The 27,560-nt window shown below is 37.5% G+C and overlaps 1 protein-coding gene across 1 annotated transcript in view; it reads right to left on the bottom strand.

Moving 5' to 3' along the window:
* plch1 (phospholipase C, eta 1) overlaps window positions 1-27,560 on the bottom strand; it is a 78,153-nt gene that overhangs the window by 36,347 nt on the left and 14,246 nt on the right. Inside the window, exons 2-11 of the mRNA XM_052018492.1 lie at window positions 27,275-27,409; window positions 16,721-16,867; window positions 15,566-15,808; window positions 14,994-15,124; window positions 9,174-9,344; window positions 8,351-8,444; window positions 5,677-5,880; window positions 3,953-4,073; window positions 1,485-1,656; window positions 280-387 (exon numbers count right to left, since the gene is read on the bottom strand). Of these exons, the coding sequence (XP_051874452.1) occupies window positions 280-387; window positions 1,485-1,656; window positions 3,953-4,073; window positions 5,677-5,880; window positions 8,351-8,444; window positions 9,174-9,344; window positions 14,994-15,124; window positions 15,566-15,808; window positions 16,721-16,867; window positions 27,275-27,353 (1,470 nt within the window). The 5' untranslated portion in view covers window positions 27,354-27,409. The remainder of the gene's footprint in view (window positions 1-279; window positions 388-1,484; window positions 1,657-3,952; window positions 4,074-5,676; window positions 5,881-8,350; window positions 8,445-9,173; window positions 9,345-14,993; window positions 15,125-15,565; window positions 15,809-16,720; window positions 16,868-27,274; window positions 27,410-27,560) is intronic.

The raw sequence follows: 27,560 nt of genomic DNA, 5'->3' as shown, positions 1-27,560 counted from the left end.
AATTATGCATTGAGAAGTCAGTTGTACATTAATAATTTCAAGGATTTCTAAAGTAAAAATTCTGGAGTAAAAAAGGTTGAAATTCAAGTCCAATCATTGATCTTGTATTGATTGTATCTACAAAGAGCGCAACTACATTCTGTGGCAGAGTGGTGTTTCACTACACCACTATCTGGATTATTTCTGCATATACAGGTGCTGTGTCTTGTTTTACATATTTAAATGCTATTGCTAAATCAACATTAAATTTAACTTCAAAATTCTTGGATGAACTGTTACATTGATTTGCTTTAATTTGCACTCTTCTTCAATTTCATCAGCGCTATCTTCATCAGACACCTCGCCTTCTTCTGCATCAGTGCTGAGGTCAGCAGGGAGTTTCTTCCCCTGAAACAGATCATGAATTAATTAATTGATCATCGTCAAATCTAATTTTGCTTTTTTTAAATGACTTACATTATATTGAATTTGATTTGGCTCATTACATTTTCTATATTGGAACAAGTTTATATTTGAGATATTTTTTGATACATCAAGAAAATATTGCCTAGAAAGCACGGTGCCCACTAAAGTGTGCTAACATTTATATATAATTACAGAAGAGGGACCCCCATTTAAGATGGAAATAAGAGGGAATTTCTTTTCTCAAAAGGCAGTGAATCTTTAATTTTAATTTCAGGAAATTGTGGAAGCTAAGTAATTGAATATATTCAAGACTGAAAAAGGCTGAAATTTGGGGCAGTCATTGATATGGAACAAGTGGTGTTGTCAAAATTATTTTGTTTATTATCTTAATGAACAGTGAAGCAGGCTTGTATAGGTTACTTTTGCACTCATGCTCTTAATGTTATGATAAAGCACACAGATATAACAAAAGTCAGATTTATCTTGGGTATTCTCTCAAATACTTAAGGGCTGGAGTACAAGTGGTCTGTGCACTTTGCATCTAAGGAGGCAATCTGGACCATATTCATCCTTAAATAACATAAAAATGATCTCTGATTATTTTTACTTTAGAAATACTCTTATCTGAATCATTAAAGTTTTTTTCCTCTTTTTATATCTGCTGCTTGACATGCTGAGTATTTTCTAGCTTTTTCCATTTTTTATCTCCATTTGGGTCTTTCTTCTCCTGTTTCTGTTTGCATGGGAAGTTGAGGCTTGATTTGTACCACATTTCCAGTGTGTTTCTGTACAGATGAGTGCAAGTTGTGGAGGTACTCTCACATACAATTAATATTGATAGTCAAAGATTTCTTATTTCTTATTGATTTTTATTGTTTCTGATTGTAACAGGTTTTGCTAACAATTAATACATCAGTTTCCATTCTATGCTTGCCTTGCAAAGCTGGAAAAAATTTTCTAAGCTTGAATTCCATTTTAAAATGAAAACAAAAAAATAAACCTAACCTAATCATTGATAAACCCTTTCTATTATGAAACAAAAACAAGCATCCTGAAATGTCACAACATGGAATTATTACCTTTATAAGAATTTTTCCCTTTAGACTTTGAGGAGTAGGAAAATGGTATTTTCCATGACTTTCAACAGAAGATAACTCTAGTTTATTTCCAAGGATATCTTTCAAATACTGGGCAATCTTCTTCTGCTGCTGGATGCTGCAGTGGTTCTCAATAGACAGAATAACAGGATACCTAGAAAAGAAAGTCAACAAATAACATAGCAAAATTTTGAAAAGCCAAAAACTAAGTTTTGGGTAGGGGGTGCAGATGGCTTAGGAAAACATTTTTGCAACATGTCTTCCTAAGCACCTTTTTGAAAATTTATAGAAAAAAATGAGAGGAATACACAAATTCTTATGGACCTAATGTTCTAGTTTTCATGTAATCAATGCAAGAAAAGCTATTAATGTTAAACAGACTGAGGTGGAAGATTGTTCTTTTACATCTAATCTTCACATGCTGGGACATTGACATAACTTCAGAAAATAATTTGGATCAGCAAAGTAGAAGTCAAAGAAACAAAAACTTCAGGGAATTTAGGGAATGGGGGCAATTAACAAAAGTAATGGTCCAGTGAGGCTATTGGGTGGAACTTAGAAATAAGAAGGGGATGATCACTTTGATGGGATTGTATTATAGACCCTCGAATAGTTGGCAGGACTTAGAGGAGCAAATACATAGGGAGATCTCAGATACCTGTGAGAGTAATAGGGTTGTAATAGCAGGTGATTTCAACTCCCCTTATATTGACTGGGACAGCCACAGTGCGAAGGGCTTGGATGGTATGGTATTTGTTGAATGTGTCCAGAAATATTTTCCCAAACAATATGTACTAGAGAGAGGGCAACACTACACCTCCTTTTGGGAAAAGAGGCAGGGCAAATGACTGAGGTGTCAGTGAAGGAGCACCTTGGGACCAGTGATCATAATTCTGTAAGTTTTCAAATAGTTATGGGAAAAGATGGGACTTGTTGACAAATTGAAGTCCTAAATTGGGGCAAAGCAAATTTTGAAAACATTAGACAGGAACTTGCAAATGTTGATTGGGAGAGGCTGTCTGCAGGTAAAGGGATATCTGGTAAGTGGGAAGCTTCTGAAAATGAGATCGCGAGAATTCGGGAACAGCGTGTTCCTGCTAGAGTGAAGAGCAAGGCTGACAGGATTAGGGAACACTGCTTGTCAAGGAATACTGAAGCTCTGGTTTGAAAAAAAAGTGTATGACAGGTAACAGCAGCTGGAATCAAGCAAATCCCTTGAAGACTACAAGAGATGGAGGAGTGCAGAAAAGGGAAGTCAAGGAGGCAAAAAGAAGACATGAGATAGTTCTGACAGATAAGGTAAAGGAGAATCCCATAAGACTCTACAAGTATATTAATAGCAAAAGGCTAACTAGGCTGAGAATAGGTCCCCTTATGGATCAATATGATTGTTGATGTTGGAGCCACAGGAGATGGGTGAGGTTTTGCATGAATATCTCTCATCTGTATTTACTGTGGAGAAGGACATGGAAGCTAAGGAATGAAGGGAAATGAATAGTGATGTCTTGGAACATATCCACATTACAAAAGAGGAGGTGCTGGCAGTCTTAAAGCATATTAAGGTGGATAAATCTCCAGGGCCTGACCAAGTGTATCCAAGGACATAGTGGGAATCTAGGGAAAAAAGTGCAGGGGCCTTGACAGAGATATCTGCATCATCTTTAGCCATGGGTGAGGTACTGGAAGACTGGAGGGTGGCTAATGTTGCACCTTTATTTAAGAAAGGCTGCAAGAAACCAGGGAACTACAGGTCTGTGAGCCCAACGTAGTAGTGGGACAGTTACTGAAGGGGATTCTTGGAGACAAGATATACCAGCATTTGGACAGGCAGAGACTGATTAGGAATGGTCAGCATGGCTTTCTGCATGGAAAATTGTGTCTCACAAATTGAAAAGTTTCCTTCAGCTATAGAAGAGTTTGATTGCAGCCACTACACTTTAGACAAGCTATAAACTGTTTTACTTTACATATAAAAACTGGAATTTATCTTATAGCAAAGAAATATTTTAAACATCTAAATAAACATCTAATCTCAATTAGCATACCATTTATAAAACATATATATTGACAAGTCCCAATTAGGTGCACTGATTTTAAATCAATACAGAAATATTGATCTATGAAGGAAATGGACATTGTATCAAACAGAAGTATTTCCACAATATAATAAATCTGTACAGGTCTTCATACATTATGGTGCTTGTAAAATACATGCCTCACCATTATTCATTTCTCCTTATATCCTACTTCTTAATCACATTGGTACATTGACATAAACTTTCACTGGAAATTGAATGAAACTGGATGCTAGACCACTGTAGTTGCCAAATGTTGTATACACCCATTGATAACTGATACACGTATTTTGTGAACAAAAGAAAAGCAACATCAGTCATACAAGCATTCAATAATTATCTTATGATCTTAGGTTAATAAAAGGTAACACTCACTCATTTTTGATAAAAGCATATTTATTGATGGTTTCAATAACATCTCGGAATAGGACCTTAGAAGTGAGTGTATAACCATGCTGTACAATTGGATCTCCCTCTGGACCGTCCCAGCAGTCAACTGAAATAAAGTGAAAATAACTTTAAATACCATTAAATACAATAAAATTTTAAAAACATTAAAAATAGCAGGATTAAAGGTAGTAAAATTAAGTAACAATCCAACACAGTTGCTGCCAAACAATTATTAGAAAACTGTAAACAAAATAAATTTAATAAATAAAAAAATAGAAAATTGAAGTCAAAAAAATTTGGAAACATAACAAGGATAAGAATGTTACGCTCTTCATTTGTATTTCTAAATATTAAATAAGTAAGTAAAAGTTTGGAATTGAGGACAAACATTTATAAACTTAAGAGTATCTTCGTTAAACAGAATTTAATAATTATTCCATGACATTGAAATTTTTAAAAGAAAATTTAAAAATCCTGCCTCCAGCATGTCTATATATAGAAAGAAATGATAACCAAACTCTGAGAACCAAAAAAAGACGGCAAGAAGACACAATGCATCAGTAATAACTGAAGTGGTCCACCAAAATATCCAGTGGCTTGGCTTAAAAACCCAATGCACATTGTTCATATTTGCAGATGATACCAAGGGAAGAGGAGCAGTGAAATCACCTGAGGGATTATAGAATAAGCTATACAAAATAAGTTATGTGAGTGGTATTTTGGTGGTCAAAAATATAATGTGGACAAGAATAGAGAACAGCAAAGAAAAAAATGGTCATAAAATAAAATCTGAGGATGGTTTGAAGGAGTGAAAGATGAAATTGAAAATGGATTTCAGAATATATCTCATTCTGTATTAGATTCAATGTGCAAAATGCAACCAATGCAGAGTGATCACTAAATTTTGAACAACAGACTAAAATGTATCTTGCAAATCAAAGGTTTATGATGAAACTATAGAATGGTGTAGAGTTAGGTATTTATAGGTTACTAGAGAATGACACTAAAAAAGGAACTTGATGATTGTTAATGGTAATCTCAAACAATTTGTCTTAAACAGAAGGGAGCCGAAGAAAACTCCAGTGGTGGAGAACTTGGGGTCCATAAGTCCAAAGTCACCCTTTTCAAATCAAAATGTTACACTTACTATATTGTGTTTCAAATTTTCCTTATAATGCATCTTAGAATGTTGTGTTCTGAAAGAATTCTATGTAATTTATATTTGAATGAATCAATGCTAAATAATAACCTAAAGCTAACAATCAAGATTTATGTGAAATCCATTTCCTAAATTGACCATTCATTGTCTGAAATACTGTTACTTCAATTAGTTTTGAATTTACCTCCACTGAACTGTAATCACTTATTCTAATTCTTTCTTCTCGACAAGGCAAAACAGTTTATTGTGGTGTACATTAATTAGTTCCATTTGAATCAAAAAAAAGTGCATATATTTCACCTTTCAATCTTCTCTTTTCAATGAGAACATGACCAATTTACCTAATTTATAAAACAAGACCAACTGCTAACTAATTAAAATAATCATAGGTGAGTACATAAAGATGGTAATAAGTTCCATCATGAAGTCAGAAATGGGACTGAACTCATCTGTAAAGAATACAGTACCTGTTGCTAAATTGAGGAAGGAAACTGATGGCTTTACTGCTTTTGCCAGAATATACAATTTGGAACAGACACTGTATAACTACCTTCCACAGAGCGACAACCAGCCTGAAGCACCCAGGAATACATATCCACTTTGGATTGAGAAAGGAGTTGATCCCCTGTCAAGTAAGTGTTGTGCGATGAAGCAATAAAGTAGTTGCACAGGGGCTGATCCATATCCTGATTTACTTCATTGTGCAAAGGGTTAAATATGTCACATGCAGGACTGCGCATGAAGTTAGTAAAACCTAGATGTAAAAGGAGAATTAGTGAGCTGGATAAAAGCAGGTTTTGCTTAAATTCCTTACATTTTAGATATCAAAACAGAATATGTCCTTTGGGAACTAAAAGCTATTATGCTTAACAAGCATTTATTTAAAAAGCACAGTTAGGATGTAACATTGTAATGATATTAAAGCTTGGTCTCAGTGTCAATAGAAATCTCACAACACTTGGAGGGCAATTTACAATTTAGTTATAGGCTTGGACTTGAAGAGCTCTTCATCTGCAACTGCATACTTGAGGTATTATGCTATTTATTATTTTTCTAGACATGTTGGATAAGGTTTTGCTGGATCCCATATGACATGAAGTACTACACAGCATAAATTAAATTAAAATACTTTGAGACTCTGATGCACACTATTAAATTCATTGATCTTTTTCAGATATGCCATTATTAAATTCAGATAGTGGACTAATGTGATTTTTGAATGAAAAAAAAGCAAATACCCATCTTTGGAAAGGAGTTTGGACAAGGTAAAGTCAAATGATACTCTATCAAAATCCCAGTTCTGTATATTTGAATATGTCAGAATGCAATTCCAAATGGTCTAAAGAGGTCTTTGCAATGATATGCAACTTGTTTTCTAGTTTTGCCTTCATGGCCTGATTTGGCTCTGTTTTTCTGCAGACTTGTCATCCCAAGTACAAGCACTCGAAAAAAAGGTAAACTTCCAAACTAATCTAAGACCAGAGAATACCACAGTTTACTTTTTAAAAATCAACTAGTCAATCTCAGTCTCAGCATCCTTTAATAGTCTTCATGCTTGTTGTCACTTTATATTTCTTAAAGTTTTTGCTTAATGTTCTTGATTCATTGTAAAACTATTTTAATTTTTTTTAAATGGCTATCATTTCTTCTATCCCAACATGCACCAAAATGCTAAAGAACAAATAGGATTCTTCAATAAAACATAGGTGTTCAATTAAAATAATTGTCAACGAGAAAATACTATTAAATGAAAAAAAATGTTGAGAAGTAACTTATTTATATTGTACCAGTCAGAAACTCAGGATGCTGCAAAGTTTTTCACATCTATTAAGGCATTTTTGAAGTGTAATGATTATTACAATAAAAGGAATGCATTGTTAAAATAAGATTATTCAGTTACTCTACACCCATTTATATATTACAATTTCTTTTCACTTCAGATTCTAAACACCAAATCTGATTAATCTATCAGCGATCTGGAAATTCTACAGAAATCTGTCTTCACAATAAAAATTTCTCTTATATACATGGCACTGTTTTTGCACTCTGCATCCATTAGCTCTGCCCACAGAAATCATTAATTACTTACTGATCTTTATACAACTGCATAGAAAACAGTATGCTGGTGGCATGTTGAAGTTGCAATATAACCCAAAACAGTACAAGCAGAAGCATGTTTTTACTGAACTTTGGTACTTAACCACATTTTTAAAAAATCCTTAACTGTAAAACTATTTTCTTTGATATCTTTATGCTAGTTCAATTGATTATGGGGTTTTGAACCTGCAGTATCAGTCAGAAATTGTGAAGAGTATTTAGATCAAATATTAAACCAGATTAAAGGTGGAATACTTCAAATCCAAAGTTCAAATAAAAGAAGTCAATGCACAACTGGAAAGATAATCTTCTCCAAACTACCATGAAGTTTAACAGATTGTCACTGGATCAGGAATTAGCTCCATTACACCTCCCATCTCACTCTTACTCAGACCAATTATAAAGGAAAAAGAAAATCACAAGGAGCAAATTACAGTGATTTTCTTTTTGCTGTGCAAAAAATCCCAGGAAATCCCAATTTGAGCAAACTCTGTTTCATTGAACTCAAATCTGAACTCAAATCTTTGGATTTGATGCTCAGGCTATTAGCAACTCTGCTGCTGGCATCAGGCCTCAGGTATACTATAATTTAGAATTTCACTAATTTTCTTGGATAGATCATTATTATTTTTTTTGTTAAATAGAACCATAATTTATTTTGATATCCTGGTGATTTCCTAAGCAGTGTGTAAATTCTAGAAAAGCTTCACCCAATCTGAATCACGGTCCAGACAGCCAGGGATATTAACAGCAAAAGTCTCCGACAACTTACTTGGACTTGGGAATTCCAGCCACTGATATACAATGATCGTTTATATGAATGGAAAAATTCAAAATGCTGTATTCTAGCACAACTCCATTATATTGGGCATGCCATAATCATGTTGCTAAATTGCTCAACTTACAAAATTCAGATGAAAAGTCATTGATCTGAAATGTTAATTCTGTTTCCCTTATCGCAGATACTTCCTGACCTTCTGGGTATTTCTCAAACTTTTTTAAAATCACGAAAGTAACCTTGTCTAAATTCCATATGACAGTAACTGCCATGTATTCAGTACAAATGTTTCAATATTCATATTAAATTTTCCACCTACAATCATTTACAAATTTATTGTTCCCATTACCTTCGACTCCCAAGACATTTTGTTGCTTGTTTGCCTCGGAGACTTCAAATTTTCTTATAATATCCATACAATATTCTGTTGTCACATTATACATCTGTGTGAAGAATAAATAGGAATCTAGTGTTTTTAAATGATTTTACCATTAATGAGAAAAATGCAACGTGATGGACAAAATCTCTTACCCAGGGCTTGATTACATATGAATTGAATTCCTTATAATTCTATTTGACCTTTTTCATTAAAGTTTATTATATTAAAAATACAAATGAACTTAGATGCCACTGTCATCCTAACTCACACCAAGTTCTCATCATTGTTTATCAATCATTTGTACTTTCCCATCTCTGAAATTTCATCCAGACCCATAATACTAAAATATCCTCTAATTCTGGTCTTTTGATAAACCCCAAATTTAATTGCTCCATCACTGGTGGCTGTGCCTTGAGATTTAATTGGCCCAACACTCCAGAATTTCCTCTGAATGCCCCTCTATTTCTCAACATCTCTTTCATCTTTTAAGCTTCTCCTTAAACCCAAACTTTAATATTTTTCTAATGCAATAAACTTTACTAGATAGCACTCCTGTGTACTGCCAATGCAATGATTCCCCACCTTAAAGGCTATGCATAAATAGAAGCTAGTGTTAACCATCACCCTACCACGACATGTTGCCGTCTGCAACCTGAGTCAGACTGGCAATTTTTTAAAATTCACTTTAGAGTTGTTAACCAAAAATTTTTAAAATGCACATGTTGTTCTAAAATTCATAATTGCTCTGATTGGCAACAACACAAAAGATATCAACAATGTTTAATTTACTTACTTTTTGTTCTGATTTGAGGAAGTGAGCAAGTTCTTCCACAGTTAGATGGTCTTTCTTGTTACTGTAAGCTTTCACCAGTAGGAAGAGATCCCGTCGCAAAGACATCATCTTATAGAACACAGAGAACTCTTCAAGACTTAATGTGCCCTGATTTTCACCTGTGTCAGCTTCCTGCCAGGAATTGGGGGGAGAGAGTGGGGGCAAGGAGAAAACAATTAAGGGAAAAGGCTTCCCATACTCTGGTGTATCAAAGACCAAGTTATTTCAATTTACGGATGCAATTTTTTAGATTTCTCTTTTATCAGTATAATTCTGGATAATATGTTCTTTTTCTCAACAATTTAACCTCCACCATTTTCTACATTATCCAACAACTATCTAAAATCACCTAGTTGCTGTATTGCTGTCATTAGTTGTGGTAATCAACCAGGAGAAACTAACCACTTTATCCCACCACTTTTCCTTTGCTTTTCTCCCTACATGCTTAAAGTGGGAAGTGCTCAGTGTCCTGATGACACCCAGACCAGAAACTTGGAACCATCCTCCCCAATGTTATAAATAATTTAAGTCTCAAGTACATCCAAAATCAATTATAAAACTGCTAGGTATCGCTTTAGAGAATATTCCATATGGAAAAGTTTCCTTAACAATGAATGAAAATTAAGTACATGTGAGTAACTATTGAAAGCATGTGAATGTGCCGCATTAACAATTGTTAATGGTGAAATGTGTAAACACTTTACACAGAGTTATAAACATTAACAGAAGTGAACCAATCCTTATGGTATAGCATTTCGTAAACCAAGAATTATGGGCAAATTTTCTTAAGGTTAAACAAATCAAAAGTTGAAAGCACAGCTCAGAGCGGTGTAGAAGAAAGAGGCTTTCATTCACGAGGCACTAGCACTAACATTAGGGTAAGAGGAAGCTATTCAATTGGGATACCTCCAATGAACCTGGATGCCTTAAAGCATAAAAATGTGGGGTAAAGAAGACTTTAGGTGTTTAAAAGAGTTCCAGATTTCACCTCAATGGGTTCCATGGCCTATTCCTGCTTTTCTTTCTTATGTTCTTAAAACTGACAACATTTCATTCTCTGTTGCCAGAGAAGGAACAGAAGATTACATGCTGCTCTGTGGCACAAGATGCCACTGAATGAATGTTAGTTCCTCTGTGGCCATCTCATCTCAGCTGGTCACAACAGAAAAGTCTTTGAGCAGTAGTAGCAAATCTTTTTTTTTATTTGTTCATTTTTCAAGAATGGAACATCACTGACAGGCCAGCATTTACTGCCCATCCCTAATTGTCTTTGAGAACCTGGTAGTCAGCCATCTCCTTGAATCATTGCTGATTGGTACTCCCAGATTGTTGTTGGATAGGGAGTTCCAGAATTTAGACCAAGTGACAATGAAGGGCCAGCAATATATTTCTAAATCAGGATGATGTGCAACTTGGAGGGAAACCTGAAGGTGCAGGTGTACATTAAGGGTAGGCTTCCTCATTTTTCAGGTTCTGTATTTACCCCCATCCTCTCCTCCCCCACCTGGCTTCATCTGCCCCTTTTTCTTCCTCTCTCTCCTCATCTGTCTCTATCTATCACACACCCAACTGTCTCCCAACTCCATCTCTCCCCTCTCCTCACCTGGCTCCATCTGCACATTATTCCCTTCCTCACCTGGTTCCACCTGCCAGCCACTGCCTCACCCCTCCTTCTCGGCTCTTTACAGTGGCCATCTCCCCTCTAAACTCTCAGTCCTAATGCTGGGTATCAATCCAAAATGTCAATTATCCATTTGCCTTCGCAGATGCTGTTTGAACCAGAGTTCCTCCAGCAGTTTGTTTACTGCTCCAGATTATAGCATCTGCAGTCTCATGTCCCCACAATTTCTATACTTTAATCTCTTTTAATAATGGCTCAAATACCACTGATTTTTCAGTTGCTTACTCTATATTCACGTTAACATTCTTTAATTGATAAACTCTATATTAATGCCAATATTTCCAAGTCTCTCACATCTTTTAAGATGAAATGTACTTCTTTTTTCTTATTTTGCATGCTGCAGTGGACAGGTTCACATTATATTCCATCTGTCACAATCTTGGTCCCTCATTTAACTTGTCCATGTCCATTTGCAGTATTCTAGGTATAAGATGTTAGCTATTGGTAGCATGAGAACAAACCTACACTCAAAATTGCTTTTAAGAATGGCCAGCACCACTGGACCCCAAAGAACAGCGGAGTTAAAAGTTGTAATGTCAGCAGACAGGAGGCATGGATCCTGTAATAACTCCACAAAACATAATCACTGAACCATTACATGTGTCCCATTGGAAATAGACTTTAATTCAGTGCATTCAACATTTTCCTTTGCAATTTATTGTTTCATGTTTTCCGTGTAAACACTGTATATTCTTTATTGAATAATTATAACAGGCTATTCAGAGCCTTTGAACTTCTTTAGATCATAGCTAACCATGAAACCATTAAATCGGTCCCAGCAGATAGCTATTTTTCCCTTCACAGAGGCACTTAGCAAAAAAGGTAATAGCTTTGTTATGTAGCTTCCAATAATGCATTAAATAATGATGTTTAAAAACAAAGTAGTAATTGAAACTTCCTATTGTTTTTTTAAAAATTTTATTTACAGCGTGGTAACAGGCCCTTCCGGCCCAACGAGTCTGCACCACCCATTTTAAACCCATATTAACCTACCCATACGTCTTCGGAATGTGGGAGGAAACCGGAGCACCCGGAGGAAACCCATGCAGACACGGCAGAACGTACAAGCACCTTACAGACAGCGACGGGAATCGAAGCCCAATCACTGGCGCTGTCATAGCATCGCGCTAACTGCTACGCTACCGTGCCGCCCCCATTTTGTATATGGTATATTGTATGCGACTGTAAATAATTTTGCAGAGACAAACCTACACAAATAAAAAGCTCATTTGGTTCCCTTAATATTTTACTTTCATCCACGTTTCCAGACAGCATACTTAAAACAGCCCTAACATTTAAAAATTGAAGAAAAAAATATACCTAATAGTCTTCATTCAATGTTTCATTTAAAGTTAAGATAAATACACAAAGCAATATATGCATGCAGTAATAATCCTCCTCTCATGATTGATTTAAATTTTTTTAATATACTGAAGCTTAGTCTTAATTTCTGTAAGGTCACATAGAATTCTATATTCCATTGAATTTAAGTTTCCGCTTAATCTGTCCAATGATTAAAATCAAACTCCAGTTCTTCGGTAATTGGAACTTCAAAAGAGAATACTGAATTATAGGCAGACTTTTTAATCTTCAATTTCAGGATGATTAGAAGAATCAGAGAGGGGACATTTTGATCAAATTCACTTTGCAATAATAGACGTACTGTAAACATCAGTAAAATTGTACTCAATCATGAACAAAAACAAAGTTTCTGGGGATCTACCTAGCGAACATAGTGAGGCAGATTGCACCTGTACAATACAATGCAGAAGTAAGGGAAATACAAGAGCTCAGACAACAGTGCATCTGACTTCCCACTCTGATGTTGGAGTCTGAACTGAGTTCAAGAGTGGAGCACAGCCTTGCTAACTTATGGGGTCACTGACCTGGATTTAAAGAGTGATTTCAAGTAGGTGATTTCATTTATTTTATTATTTTATTTCATCTTGTTGTCTTTAATTAATTTCTCTCACTTACATCTATTTTAAGTAAAGCTAAGTATTTTTTCATCTATTTTTAATTTTTAAAAAAATATTTAAATCTATTCTATTTTTAAATCTCTCAACAGAGGCCCAGACACTGCTCTATGTTGAAGAATGGCTAGAGCAGGTAGGTCTGGAGGACTTCAGAAAATGTGTAGCTCTGGAAACATTAAGTGCAAGAGGGCAATTACTGGAGCAGTCCTAGTCAAGCAGTCTCCAGCTCAATATATTTATTTAAAAATAATTACACTTGTAACCAAATAAACATTAATGACATTTTATGGAGTATTGTTCTCCATCAGCTTTAAAACAGTTTACAGAATCATCTCTATTACAATTTCTAGACCAAACAAACTACAAGTGGTTTAGATGTACACATCACCGTATAAGTGCCTCTCCTTCAGCCCAAGGTAAGGTGGCTTCTGGTAGAACAAGTTTATCTACTCATGCTCCATAATCTGTGGTCTATTGCGCAGCCATGCAAAGAGCTGCTCCATCCAGCTATTTAGTTTGTTTCAGTGTACAAGTTAATACAGAACTTAACTGCAAAACAACAGTAAAATAGGGCATCTCTTTACCCTAGATTCTACTCTGGAAACACTTAACAGACACTTTGGGGTGGCACAGTAGCGTAGTGGTTAGCGCGACGCTATTACAGCGCCAGCAATCGGGGTTCGATTCCCGTTGCTGTCTGTAAGGAGTTTGTACGTTCTCCCGTGTCTGCGTGGGTTTCCTCCAGGTGCTCCGTTTTCCTCCCACATTCCAAAAGACATACAGGTAGGTTAATTTGGGTTTAAAATGGGCGGCGCAGACTCGTTGGGCCAGAAGGGCCTGTTACCACGCTGTAAATAAAATTTTAAAAAAATTTTTTAAAAAGACAAACTGTGAAATAATTTGATCATTAAAAAAAATCATTTGTACACTTTTCAGATTAAGCAGAGCACTGTTAAGTACAGATGTTCTAAAATTTTACTAAGCTTTCTGTGTAGAATATGCAGAGAAGAAAAAATGAAGATGAGATCTGAAAACTGCACAATATAGGAATATTATGCAAAAGTTCATTCAAGGAGACAAGGAAAGGAAATAAAATAAATAAAATTGTATGACAAAATAAGTTGGAACAAAATGTATGACAAAATAACTGAGAAAGTGAAAAGTCTGTACAGGACGTCTGTTGGGAATATGCAGCAGATCCACTGCTTCTGAAGAAAAGAAACAGCTTAGACAATAAGATGCCATTCACATATTCCTGAAATCACATCCTACCTTTTCTCTGAATTAAGCTCAGGGATGTGGGGATGGTGGTTTATTGTCTAATCAGTTTCTTTATGCTTCAGATGATGAATTTATTTCCTCTTACCATAATATGAACAAACCTGTACCCAGAAACAGCACCTAAACAAGATGTAGGATATAAATGGTCTGAAACGACTGTAGTCAATGTCCAAACTACAGTGCTAAAAAGTATCCTTGGAAAATTTGAAACATATGAGCTTGCTGAAACGGTGCAGCAGCCAAAGACAGAAGTTAGAACATGAAATAAAAGGGTCAGGTAAAGAGGGTATCTTCTATGCATTTTGGTCTCCTCAAGAAAATACGTTTCTAGTTCTAGTACTTCCCCGAAACCTACCAGTTCACTGTAGAGTTTATTATAACACTGTGCAACAATTTAAAACTAAATAAAACCAGTTTGGAGTCTTAATAGGAAATAACATCCAATATTCTGGGAATCTGCCAGTCTGGTACCACACAAGTCCTGAGCGTGCCAGATTATCAGAATTTTACAATGTGGACTGATTCTATCCCACGCTCCCCCCCACCCCTCCCCGCCCCCCATCTAATCTGCCGGATTCATCCTCAAAGAACTACAATAAATCAGTCAAAATGACTACCCTTTCATAAATCCATGTCGATTCTGCTCAATCTTGTTACTTTCCAAGTATCTCGATATCACATCCATCATTAAAGATTACAGAAAATATACTTAATTTAATGTTATTAAATTCAAACACCTCAAATCACTTCAAGGAAGTGAATACTTAATTCTAAAGGGAAGTTAAGGAATTAGAAAACAAACTATATTGATCAGCTTAAGGCAGATTTGTTGAAGTAACTAACTTGAAACATCTGCCTGATTTTTCTGCGAGGCAGATTCACATTTAATTTATGCATCAGTTGATAGATTTCCTCAATGCAGAGCAAGCCATCCCCATTCCTATCAGCTTCTTCAAACATCTGTTTCATCCATTTGAAAAGGAAATTAAAGAAAAATGAAACTGCAGTGGAAGTCAGTACATTACAATTATCTTAATTTTTATATGTATCATTTTCCAGAAAGCTACAGTAAAATTGATAAGACCAATTAATTTTAGACTGTTACTATCGTGATAAAGTAAATACATTTTAAGAATATTAGCTATGCAACAAATTGTGGTGAAACTCATTGGAACATATTTAAATACATATAAATATAGAAGCCAATATGATGTGGGCATAATAACATAATAGTTATGGCACTGTATTGCAACTTTGAGGTTACAAGTTTAAATTTACTATAGAACAAAAAAAACGGGAAAGTGAATTGGTAACTTGTAAAGTAGTACAATTTAAACCCAACTAATTTCCATTCTGTTTTACTGAATTAAGACAAATACTGTTTTGTGGTATGTGTCACAAAAACAAAGGATATTGATCATGCGTCCTCAGTCTTTTTGCAAGCAAATCCTCATCTTTGATTCCCGCCATTAGGTATTTTAGCCCTGTTATCCAAGTGCGTGCATCCTCAGAGTTGGAAGTTACTAAGTCCAGTGTCTCCATATGACTTCCATGGTAAATGCTGAAGCAGCAGCTTGGATCAAAGCTCCCTTCAGCACGTCGATAAAAGTTTGTAGATTGGCTCCACTCTAAAACTTTACAAATGGAATCAATGGTAACTGGGGAGAGAAAAAAAGTTGCAAGTCATTTTCATGTGGATACATTAATTTCTGTATATCATTTTCTTTTATTTTACAGTTTTCATCTATTTATTTTAACTTGTCTTATGAGCTTTAAAACAGCTTGATTTTGTGCTCAGGTGCAAGTGCTGGACATCAAGATAGTGGTGTGTTATTACAAGGCAAAAAAGCATTAGTACTTAATCTGTGGAAACTTAACTTGGAAGATTAATTACATTTATTTTTTTTAATCCCAGGATTTATGCTCTTCTGGAATATGCTATTTGCACTGCTGTTGTATTTCTTCCACATCAATGGCAAAGTTATTCAACAAACAAGTTCATTTTAAGTACTAAATTAGATTCTGAATAATATAAATCTTACCATGCACTTTCTCTTCATCAGTACTTTTTTAGTTCGTTGAATGAATTTTGATACAGTTAGCAACTAATTTGCTCATAAGACAAATTACAATAAAAAGTTGCCATTTGGCCCATCAAGCCCATGTCAGCTCTCAGAACATTCCCATCATTGCCATTCCTGCACTTATTTCCTTGCAGCCTACTCTCTCTCATGTGCCCATCAACTGCCCCGATTCTTCTGCCACGCATCTATATCACAGACAAATTATGATAGCCAAATAATCTACCAGTTTCTGGGATGTGGGAGGAAACTGGAGAACCTGGAAGAAACCCAGCTGGTCACAGGAAGAACATGCAAACTCCACACAGACAGCACCTTAAGTTAGGATTGAACTTGCGTTGTAGAATGTGCAGCAGCAGCATTACTTGCTACACCACTGTTCCATCCAGCTCCAGTAATATATTCCACAAGTGTAAAAGTGATAACATATAGTTCTATGTTTATGTTTTTAATACAAAATAATTGGAAAGCAGAAGTAAATATGCATACTTTTTGCCTTTTCATTTTTCCTCGATGGACGCCATCGAATGCATGTCCTGTGTTCATCTAAGTAGAAAAGGCGAACCAAGCCTTTGCTTCCATTCTTTAATTTGACCATCTGAGTTCCTGACTGCATTACACACATGCATCTTTCCACTGTGGAGAAGGTCAACAATGATGGATTATGGAGGATAAAGAAACTGTTTTAGTGTTTAAAAGAAAAACTAAATGCCAAGGCACCTCAAAATAAACACAATCTTTACACAAAAAATCTAACAAAATATTTCAGCAATAAAAGTATACCTGCATTGCAGATGGGGAATGAGGCAAAAAAAACATCATGATAGAAATTAATACATCTAACTTTGTAAAAATGACTAATTAGTTTTCCAACAAGGAAATGACATCAAACTCACAAAATCAGGCTCAAGTAAGCTACGTCAAATCAATTACCTTAACAATAAAATAAATAATATATAAATGAAGAAAATATACAATAACTTTACAATGAAACGGAAAACTTTAACAGACAACCCAAGAACTTGTTTTAAGGTGCAATATTATGCTAAAAAAAACAATTGCTGAACAGATACTTAAATCGCTTGCAGAGAGGTAAACATCAACCATGACAGAAAAACTTACTGCCTAACAGTGTTACAGGATCTTTTATGTCTGCTGAGCAGCCAAAATAAATCTGAAGACTGGAGGCTTTACTGAAAAGGGTGTCCCAACTAGTACTTGTATTTCACGAACTTCCAAACAAGATATTGCATTAAAATGTCATCTGATCCTGAGACTGAAATGAACTCTGTCCCTATTCTTTTCCTTCAAGTTACTTTCCTACTTTTTAAGTTATTCTCTGAACCTTGCATCCTTTTCAATGCATCTTTATGAATCTTTGGATGGCTCTATTTGGTTCTTCACTTGACATCTCATCACCAAACTCCTAGATCAAGGAGTCAGTACATCCTTCTGCAACTGGATTCTTGACTTCTTGACCAACAGAAGGATAGGCAACAACACCTCTGCCATGATTATCCTCAACACTGGTGCCCTCAGTCCCTTACTTTACTCCCTTTATATTCTGCTCCAAGTCCATCTACAAGTTCGCAGATGACACCACCATAGTGGGCTAGATCTCAAACAACAATGAGACAGAGTATAGAAAAGGAGATACAGAGCCTAGTGCCATGGTGTCAAGACAACAGTCTTTCCCTCAATGTCAGCAAAACAAAAGAGCTGGTCATTGACACCAGAAAGCAGGGTGGAGTACATACCCCTGCATGTATCAATGGTGCTGAGGTGGAGATGGTTAAGAGCTTCAAGTTCCTAGGTGTAAACATCACCAATAGTTTGTCCTGGTCCCACTAAGTAAACATTATGACCAAGAAAGCTCACCAGCACCTGTACTTCCTCAGAAGCGAAGGAAATTTGGCATGTGTCTGAGGACCCTCACCATTTCCTATAGATGCATCATAGAGAACATTTTATCCAGATGCACCACAGCTTGGTATGGCAACTGCTTTGCCCAAAACCCTAAGAAAGTGCAGAGAGTTGTGAACACAGTCTAGTCTATCAGGGAAATAAGATTCCCCTCCATTGATTCTGTGTACACTTCACACTGCCTCAGGAAAGCATCCAACATAATCAAAGACCCCTCCCACCCTGGTCATTCTCTCTTCTCCCCCCTTCCATCAGGCAGAAGATACAAAAGCTTGAAAACATGCACCGCCAGGCTCAAGGACAGTTTCCATCCTGCTGTTATGTGATTCTTGAACGAACCTCTTGTACGATAAAGATGAAGTTTTGATCTCTCAACCTACCTCATCATGGCCCTTGAACCTTATTTGTCTACCTACACAACACTTTCTCGGTAACTGTTACACTATATTCTGCATTCCATTTTCGCTTCTCCCTTTGTACTACCTTGATGTACTTATGGTTGGAATGATCTGTCTGGATGGCGTGCAAGACAAAGTTTTTCACTGTGGCAATAATAAACCAATTACCAATTACAACACATCAAATGATTCCTCCAAAATATCTGACAATGGATTCATCCTAGCAAACCATGTACTACTTCCTCGAAACTGCTAATTTCTATCTCCCTGAATGAAATGTTCTAGCATTTGCATTAAAAGCAAAAACAAATATATAAGAGAGTTGATTCCAAAAATTATAGCAAAATAAGCATTGAACAACTGGCAAATTTTAACTGATAGTCATAAAATTAGGGAAAATTCTGCTGTTAATTTCTGGGTTTAAATATTTTGAATGTTGGTGCTCATTCTTCCTAAACCTATTAATCTCATTTATTGCTACTTGAAATATTTTATCAAAACTTGTGATAGAGAAAAAAAATCTAAATCATAAGTTCACGTTCCAAAAAGTCACAGTTTGCACATTCATAACTCATCATAATTATAAAAATATAAAAAATCATGAGTTGTTTAAATAAAATCTAAATTTTAAAATTACAACTTTGTAACAACTCCAAAATATATTTACTGTAATTTGATATTCAACCTTTCTGCTGTGAGCTTTCTTCATATGTTTCCCCAAGTAGATCTTGATGCCTTGCAAAATTTGATATAATGGTATATAATGAATGCTAAGCATTCATAAAACATCCAATTACTTTTCTAAATAGTGAGAAGCTGATTCATAACTAAAATCTTTCCAAACATGTCATTGAGCAAAAATAGATCAGTGATACAAACCTATTTTCTCCAGTGCGAACTTCTGTGGGATAGCAACACTACATCCCATATCTAACATCCCGGATGCCAAAAGGGAAGCCATTCTAGCAGACAAAGATTCCACGTACCAATTGAAACAAACTCATGTTCACCAATGCCCTGATTTTTCTATTTGTCAGGAAATGATTCCCATTAGCAAGTAGAAGTTGAAACCTCTGAACAGCATGACCCAGTAATCCTTTTGCAGAGATCTAACCTCACATTAATCTGATCTTAAAATCTTGTTTTGTCATAGTAGCTGAATGCTATAGGATGTAACGATTATTAGTCTTCTATGAGATGTACATGTACTGGCCCTCAAGCCAGCCCTCAAAATACTAACAAATCAGTGCAGTTTCAAATAGTTCATCCACGTGGAATATTTGACCTTGAAATATGCTATTCATAGCACATAAAAACAAAAAAAAACTGAAGGGACAGGAAATCTGAGATAAAAGGCAGCGTATTCACTCCATATTCTTGACTACCCTCATTATCCTTTCACTGGAAATACTCAGCAGATCAGGCAGCATCTGAGGCAAGAAGAATGGAATTAACCTTTCAGGTCAATGACTTTTTGATTTCTGATAAGAGATCATTGATCTGAAATGTTAAATCTGTTTCTCTCTCCATATATGTTTCCTGGCCTGCTGAGTATTTCCAGTGTTTGCTATTCTTGGTACAGTTGCCTCATTGGTAAAAGAGGCAAAGAAAGACTTGTATTTTTATTGCATTTTCCTTACCACAGGATATCACAAGTCAATTAAGCATTTTATCTTTGATGTCTTCGCTGTTGACTTGAAGGAAATATATTACTGGTACATAAATGCTATATCAGATACTGGTGCTAGCCTGAAAGGAATAACTTTTTAAAAATGTACAAGTCAACAGTAAGACCAATGTAAATTTACTGGCCCAAGATGTCATAGAATGTAACTTCTGTGAAACCTATTTGCTTTTGTGATTTTATTGATGCAAAGATCAAGATCCTTTCAATCAATTAGATTAGTATGTTGAGCACTTCTTATACTAGCTGCCTTTGATGTCCTTTGTCACAGATTACTTGATGGTACCTTCCTTCAGAATCATACACTCACCAAGATAATTCCAAAGGAGATGCCAACAAACACATAATCAAATGTCATCAATATTCTGTTGCTGATTGAATTTACTCAAATACTTTTAACATAGTAGAAAGTCCCGAATCTTCACTATATTCTGCATTCTGTTTTTTTCTTTTTGTACAACCTCGTTGTACTTATGTACAGAAGGATCCGTCTGGATGGCATGCAAACAAAAGCTTATCACTTTATCTTGGTACATGTGACAATAAAAAAACAAATTACCAATGTGCTTTGAAGAAGTGTAATACATGTAAATTGATCCAAACCCAAAGAGGTATTAGGGAAGGTAACTAAAAGCTAGTTTATAGAGACACAGCCCTAAAAAGAAAATTTCCGGGGTTTAGTTCCAGTAGGTTGCAGATGCAGCCACTAAAAATTGGGCAAAGGATGTGGAAAATGCACGAGAGTTGGAGGAGCACTAGGTGCTTGGAAAACTTTTGGGTTGAAGAATGCTGCACATAAAGAAAAGTGAGGTATTGTAGGGATTAAAACAATGGGAGGTTTAAATTTGAGGTATTGGTGGATAGGGAGCCAAGGTAAATCAACAAAGGAAGGAATGATATTGGCATTGGTATTGGTTTCTTATTGTCACTTGTATCGCGGTACATTGAAAAACTTGTCTTGCATACCGTTCATACCGATCAATTCATTACACAGTGCATTGAGGTAGTACAGGGTAAAAACAATAACAGAATACAGAGTAAAGTGTCACAGCTACAGGGAAGTGCATTGCAGGTAGGCAATAAGGTGCAAGGTCACAACAAGGTAGATTGTGAGGTCAAGAGTCCATCTTATCGTATAAGGGAACTGTTCAATAGTCTTATCACAGTGGGATAGAAGCTGTCCTTGAGCCTGGTGGTATGTGCACTCAGACTCCTGTATCTTCTGCCAGAGGGGAGAAGAGAGAATGACCCAGGTGGGTGGGGTCTTTGATTATGCTGACTGCTTCACCAAGGCAGCGAGAGGTATAGACAGAGTCCATGGAGGGGAGGCTGTTTTCCGTGATGTGCTGTGTCCACAAGTCTCTGCAGTTTCTCATGGTCCCGGGCGGAGCAGTTGCCATACCAAGCCAGGATGCATCCAGGTAGAATGTTTTCTATGGTGCATTGATGAAAGCACCATTGATGCAGACCATTGATCTCGACCTCAGCACCATTGATGTGGACAGATGCATGTTCACTGTCCCCTTTCCTGAAGTCAATGACCAGGTCTTTTGTTTTGCTGACATTGAGGGAAAGGTTGTTGTCATGACACCATGTCACTGAGCTCTCTATCTCCTTCATGTACTCCTGCTCATCGTTAATTGATATTCGCCCTACTATGGTGTATCATCTGCAAACTTGTAGATGGAGTTAGAGCAGAATCTGGCCATGTAGTCATGAGTATATAGGGAGTAGAGGGTTGAGGACAGAGCCTTGTGCGGCACCAGTGTTGACAATAATCATGCTAGAGGTGTTGCTGCCTATCCTCACTGATTGCAGTCTGTTGGTCAGAAAGTCAAGGATCCAGTTGCAGAGGGAGATGTTGAGTCCCAGGTTTTGGAGTTTGGTGATGAGTTTGCTTGGAATTATAGTATTGAAGACGGAGTTGTAATCAATAAACAATAGTCTAACGTAGGTGTTTTTACTGTCCAGATGCTCCAGAGATGAGTGTAGGGCCTGGGAAATGGCGCCCACTGTAGACCTGTTTCGGTGGTAGGCGAATTGCAGTGAGTCGAGGTTTTCCGAGAGGCTGGAGTTAATGTGTGCCATGACCAGCTTCTCGAAGCACTTCATGATGGTGGATGTCAGAGCCACCAGTCAGTAGTCATTAGGGCATGTTACCTTGTTTTTCTTAGGTACCAGGATGATAGAGGTCGTCTTAAAACAGGTGGGAACCTCAGATTGAAGCAGGGATAGGTTAAATATGTCTGCAAATACCCCCGCCAGCTGATCAGCACAATATCTGAGGACATGGCCAGGGACATCATCCAGGCCAGTTGCTTTCCTCAGGTTCACTCTCCAGTAGACTGATCTTACATCCCCGACGGTGACCACGGGTTCAGCTGCATTGGAGGCTGTCAGGGTGGGTGATGACAATCCACCCCTTCTGTTCAAGACTTGCACAGACTGCGTTAAGCTCATCAGGAAGAGATGTGCTGTTGTTGACTGCACTGCCTGACTTCGTTTTGTAGCCTGTTATAGCATGCAAGCCCTGGCACAACTGACAGCTGGTCTGGGACTTGACTTTGAACCGGTATTGTCTTTTGACATTCCTAATAGCTTTACAGAGGTCATAGCTCTATTTCTTGTAAAGGTCATGGTCACCTGATTGGAATGCAGCCATCCTCGACTTTAGTAAGGAGTGGATCTCCTGGTTCATCCATGGTTTCCAGTTTGGGAACACCTGTATTGAACCCTTTGGTACACAGTCCTCAACATACTTGCTGATAATGTCCGTGATGGTGGTGACATACTCATCAAGGCTGGCAGCTTGAGTCTTTGAGCATGGACCAGTGCACTGACTCAAAGCAGTCGTGTAGAAGCTCATCTATTTCCTCAGATCAACACTACATGATTCTCTGTACCGGAAACTCCCGTTTCAGTTTCCATTTGTATGCAGGGAGGAGAAGCACAACCTGATCATCTGATTTACCCAAGTGAGGGCGAGGTGTGGCTCAGAAGGCATCTTTGATGGTTGTATAGCAATGCTCAAGGGTGTTAGGGCCCCTGGTGGGACAGGAGATGTGCTGGTAGTAATTTGGTAACACACTCTTGAGATTGGCCTGGTTGGAGTCACCTGCAATAATGAAGAGGGCCTCAGGGTATCCTGTCTCAAGGTTGTTGACCACAGAGTATAGTCCATTGAATGCAGGCTTCATGTCCATCTGGGGATATTTTAACCACTTTTAGCCAATGAGTTTGGGCTCATGATTGTTGTTACAAGCGACAGTGCAAGATAAACCAACCTGTTGATTTCTGCAAAATCCCACTGAGATTATTAAAAGGAGTTTGGGACTTAAGTACACTGTGCATGCATTTCCAGAGTGTCTTGGAATTTGCCAGTGAAACCAAGATGAGAACATTGTGGATGGGGCAAAGAAATTGACAGGCAAATCCAGCAATAATATTCCAGAAAAATATTCCAGTTTTATAGGTGCATTTAGGAGTGGCTTTGTGACGTTATATTGGGAGGCCATTTAGAAAGCTCTGGAGAAAGTTTTGTTCCAATCTATAAACTTTGCTGTGCACTTTGCAACCCTTGGAGATTTATAGTTTATTCCACTTTGCAACTTTCCACAGTCACCTATTTTAACATATCTGTATCTGGACAGAGGAGAGGGGAATCAGTTAAGAAGCAGCTAGTAGGAGGTCATAACCTCCACTTGGGACATGCAGTCAATAGATTGTCTACCTGCACTGCATTTTCTCTGTAACTGCAACACTATATTCTGCATTCTGACTTCTTTATACTACTTCGATGTAATTACGTATGGAATGATCTGTCTGGATGGTAGCATAAAGCAAAAGCTTTTCATTGTATTTCAGTATATGTGACAATAATAAACCAATACCAATACCAAGCTTTGTCAACATGCCTGATAAACAGTGATGGAGCAGAATCTAAGTATCATATCATGTGGTAGTAGATAGTTTTAGTATAATTGAAAGTTATACTGCTGCCACTCAACTCAGTAGCCAAGGTCTAAAGATATCTCTGCAGGTGTGTGCAACATTGCCAAAAAAACTACCCAGGTTATTTCATCCTGCAGCCAATTTCTCCCTGATCATTTTGCACTTCTAAGCAGGTTTATGGGCTTACTGCTTGGGCACAAAGAATATTCTTTGACACTATATCCAACCAGTGAGATCCTGAGGTGGTACAAACAAAGTCATCCAATGACTGGAATAAGTTCCCAAAGATTTGTTTCAAGTGGCTGGACAGCTGAGACAACGTCCATCAAGAACTGCTTAGGGTTTTAACAACTGCGACATAGTGCTCCATTGGTCACAACATTTGCACAGTAGCAAAAGTTGGAGAGGAGCTGAAGGGCAGAGAGCTTCTTTGGATGAAGCTTGAGAAGAGGAGCAACACACATTGCTGCACTGAAATGCAAGAAGTTCACACAGGGTTCATCAGTCCACTCTCCGGATATCTAAATGTCATACCACTTTTCCATAAAACAGTACAGCACAATACAGGCCCTTCGGCCCACAATGTTGTGCCAACCTTTAAACCTCGCCTAAGACTATCTAACCCCTTCCTCCCACATATCCCTCTTTTTTAAATTCCTTCATATGCTTATCTAGCAATATCTTGAATTTGACCAATGTATCTGCCTCCACCACCACCCCAGACAGTACATTCCATGCCCCAACCACTCTCTGGGTAAAAAAACTTCCCTCTGATATCTCCCTTGAACTTCCCACCCATTACTTTAAAGCCATGCCCTCTTGTATTGAGCATTGGTGCCCTGGGAAAAAGGCGCTGGCTGTCTACTCTACCTATTCCGCTTAATATTTTGTATACCTCTATCATGTCTCCCCTCATCCTCCTTCTCTCCAAAGAGTAAAGCCCTAGCTCCCTTAGTCTCTCCTCATAATGCATACTCTCTAAACCAGGCAGCATCCTGGTAAAATCTCCTCTGCACCCTTTCCAATGCTTCTGCATCCTTCCTATAATGAGGTGACCAGAACTGGACACAGTACTCTAAGTGTGGTGTAACCAGAGTTTTGTACAGCTGCATCATTACCTCGTGGCTCTTAAACTCGATCCCATGATTTATGAATGCTAACATTCCATAAGCTTTCTTAACTACCCTATCCACCTGTGAGGCAACTTTCAGGGATCTGTGGATATGAACCCCCAGATCCCTCTGCTCCTCCACACTACCCAGAATCCTGCCATTAACTTTGTACTCCGCCTTGGAGTTTGTCCTTCCAAAGTGTACCACCTCACACTTCTCCGGATTGAACTCCATCTGCCACCCAGCTCCGCATCCTATCAATGTCCCTCTGCAATCTTCGACAGTCCTCCACACTATCCACAACACCACCAACCTTTGTGTTGTCTGCAAACTTGCCAATCCACCCTTCTACCCCCTCATCCAAGTCATTAATAAAAATCACGAAAAGCAGAGGTCCCAGAACCAATCCTTGTGAGACACCACTAGTCACAGCCCTCCAATCTGAATGCGCTCCCTCCACCACAACCCTCTGCTTTCTACAGGCAAGCCAATTCTGAATCCACACGGCCAAGCCTCCCTGGATCCCATGCCCTCTGACCTTCTGAAGAAGCCTACCATGTGGAACCTTGTCAAATGCCTTACTAAAATCCATGTGGATCACATCTACTACACTACCCTCATCAATCTTCATGGTCACTTCCTCAAAGAACCCTATCAGGCTTGAGAGACATGATCTGCCCTTCACAAAGCCATGCTGGCTGTCCCTGATCAGACCATGATTCTCTAAATGCCCATAGATCCTATCTCTTAGAATCCTTTCTAACAGCTTGCCCACCACAGATGTAAGGCTCACTGGTCTATAATTCCCTGGACTATCCCTACTTCCTTTTTTGAATAAGGGGACAACGGTTGCCGTCCTCCAATCCTCCAGTACCATTCCCATGGACAACGAGGAGTCAAAGATCCTAGCCAATGGTTCAGCAATCTCCTCCCTCGCTTCACGGAGCAGCCTGGGGAATATTCCGTCAGGCCCTTGTGACTTATCTGTCCTAATATTTTCTAACAGCTCCAACACATCCTCCCTCTTGATATCTACATGCTCCAGAATATTAACCTTACCAACACTGTCCTCAGCGTCATCAAGGCCCCTCTCCTTGGTGAATACTGAAGAGAAGTATTCATTGAGGACCTCACCCACTTCCACAGCTTCCAGGCACATCTTACCACCTTTGTCACTAGTCGGTTCTACCTTTACTCTCGTCATCCCATTCACTCTTTCCACCAGCAAAAATTAGTTCAGGCCATCAGCAAAGCAACAAGTTGGAGGTATTATTGTCATTAAAGGAATTTCAGTTTTCTCCATCTTTAGGTTGTAGCACAAATGAAGATGATGAAAGATTCCACTTTAGTTGGGGGGGAAATGATTTTTTAAAAAATCACATCAACATACAGATCAAATATATCTATATACATGTAGATGTTGCAGAACCAATTGTCTGAATAAATACCCTGATAAGTTTCCAGAACACCAGCATCAAGTGGCTTCCTTTTAATAGGTCATGGTTTTTATTCACACAGCTGCAATTTTTCATTTAAAAACTGATCACTGCTTCAATGGAAGCAGTTTCTCAGTTAATATCATTTCCTTTTAGAAATTTAAATGTTTTATTATGTTTGTTAATGCTTTTAGAACATCATGGGATATATTTATGTTTATTTGGGTGGTGCATTGGGTACAAAGGAGAGGATTGTAGTAGTATCTGCATTTTTTGTTATCTACTGGAAGTCCATGCCCTTATCCCTCGTGGATAATGAGGACTTTGTGCATACAATGCCACTGCTTACAATTGGACATGCTTAAAGAGACTAAAGCTGCCTTCTCTCTGTAATGAACTAAATCAAGCTGAAATTAACAATATTTATAATGTATTTCTTTGATCATGTATATATTCTTCTATTTAAAGATCAGTTTATCACTTGAAATCAAAACAAATAAATCTATTGTTAAGTAAAAAAGTAAAGTGAGATAACATACCATGGAATACTCCGTTGTCTGCTAGGAAGTGCCTACAGTACTGAAGGCCACCTTTTCTGTTCAGGACCCAGGAGCTCATTGTACATCAAACTTTCCAAAAAAATGGCAATTGCAATCCAGAGTAATATAACAAAGCTGTGAAAGAAAAAAGAAACATGTCATGCAGATAAACTAAGACTACTGAAAAAGAATTGGTGGCGGGATTATTGAGTTTTATCTGACACACAAGAGATTCTGCAGATGCTGGAATCTGAAGCACACACACAAAATGTTGGATGAGCTCAGC

The sequence above is a fragment of the Pristis pectinata genome, chromosome 6 (genome assembly GCF_009764475.1).
Source record: "Pristis pectinata isolate sPriPec2 chromosome 6, sPriPec2.1.pri, whole genome shotgun sequence".
Classification (NCBI taxonomy): Eukaryota; Metazoa; Chordata; class Chondrichthyes; order Rhinopristiformes; family Pristidae; genus Pristis; species Pristis pectinata.
The sequence above is the reverse complement of the archived record's forward strand: the minus strand, read 5'-3'. Positions and strand labels throughout refer to the sequence as shown.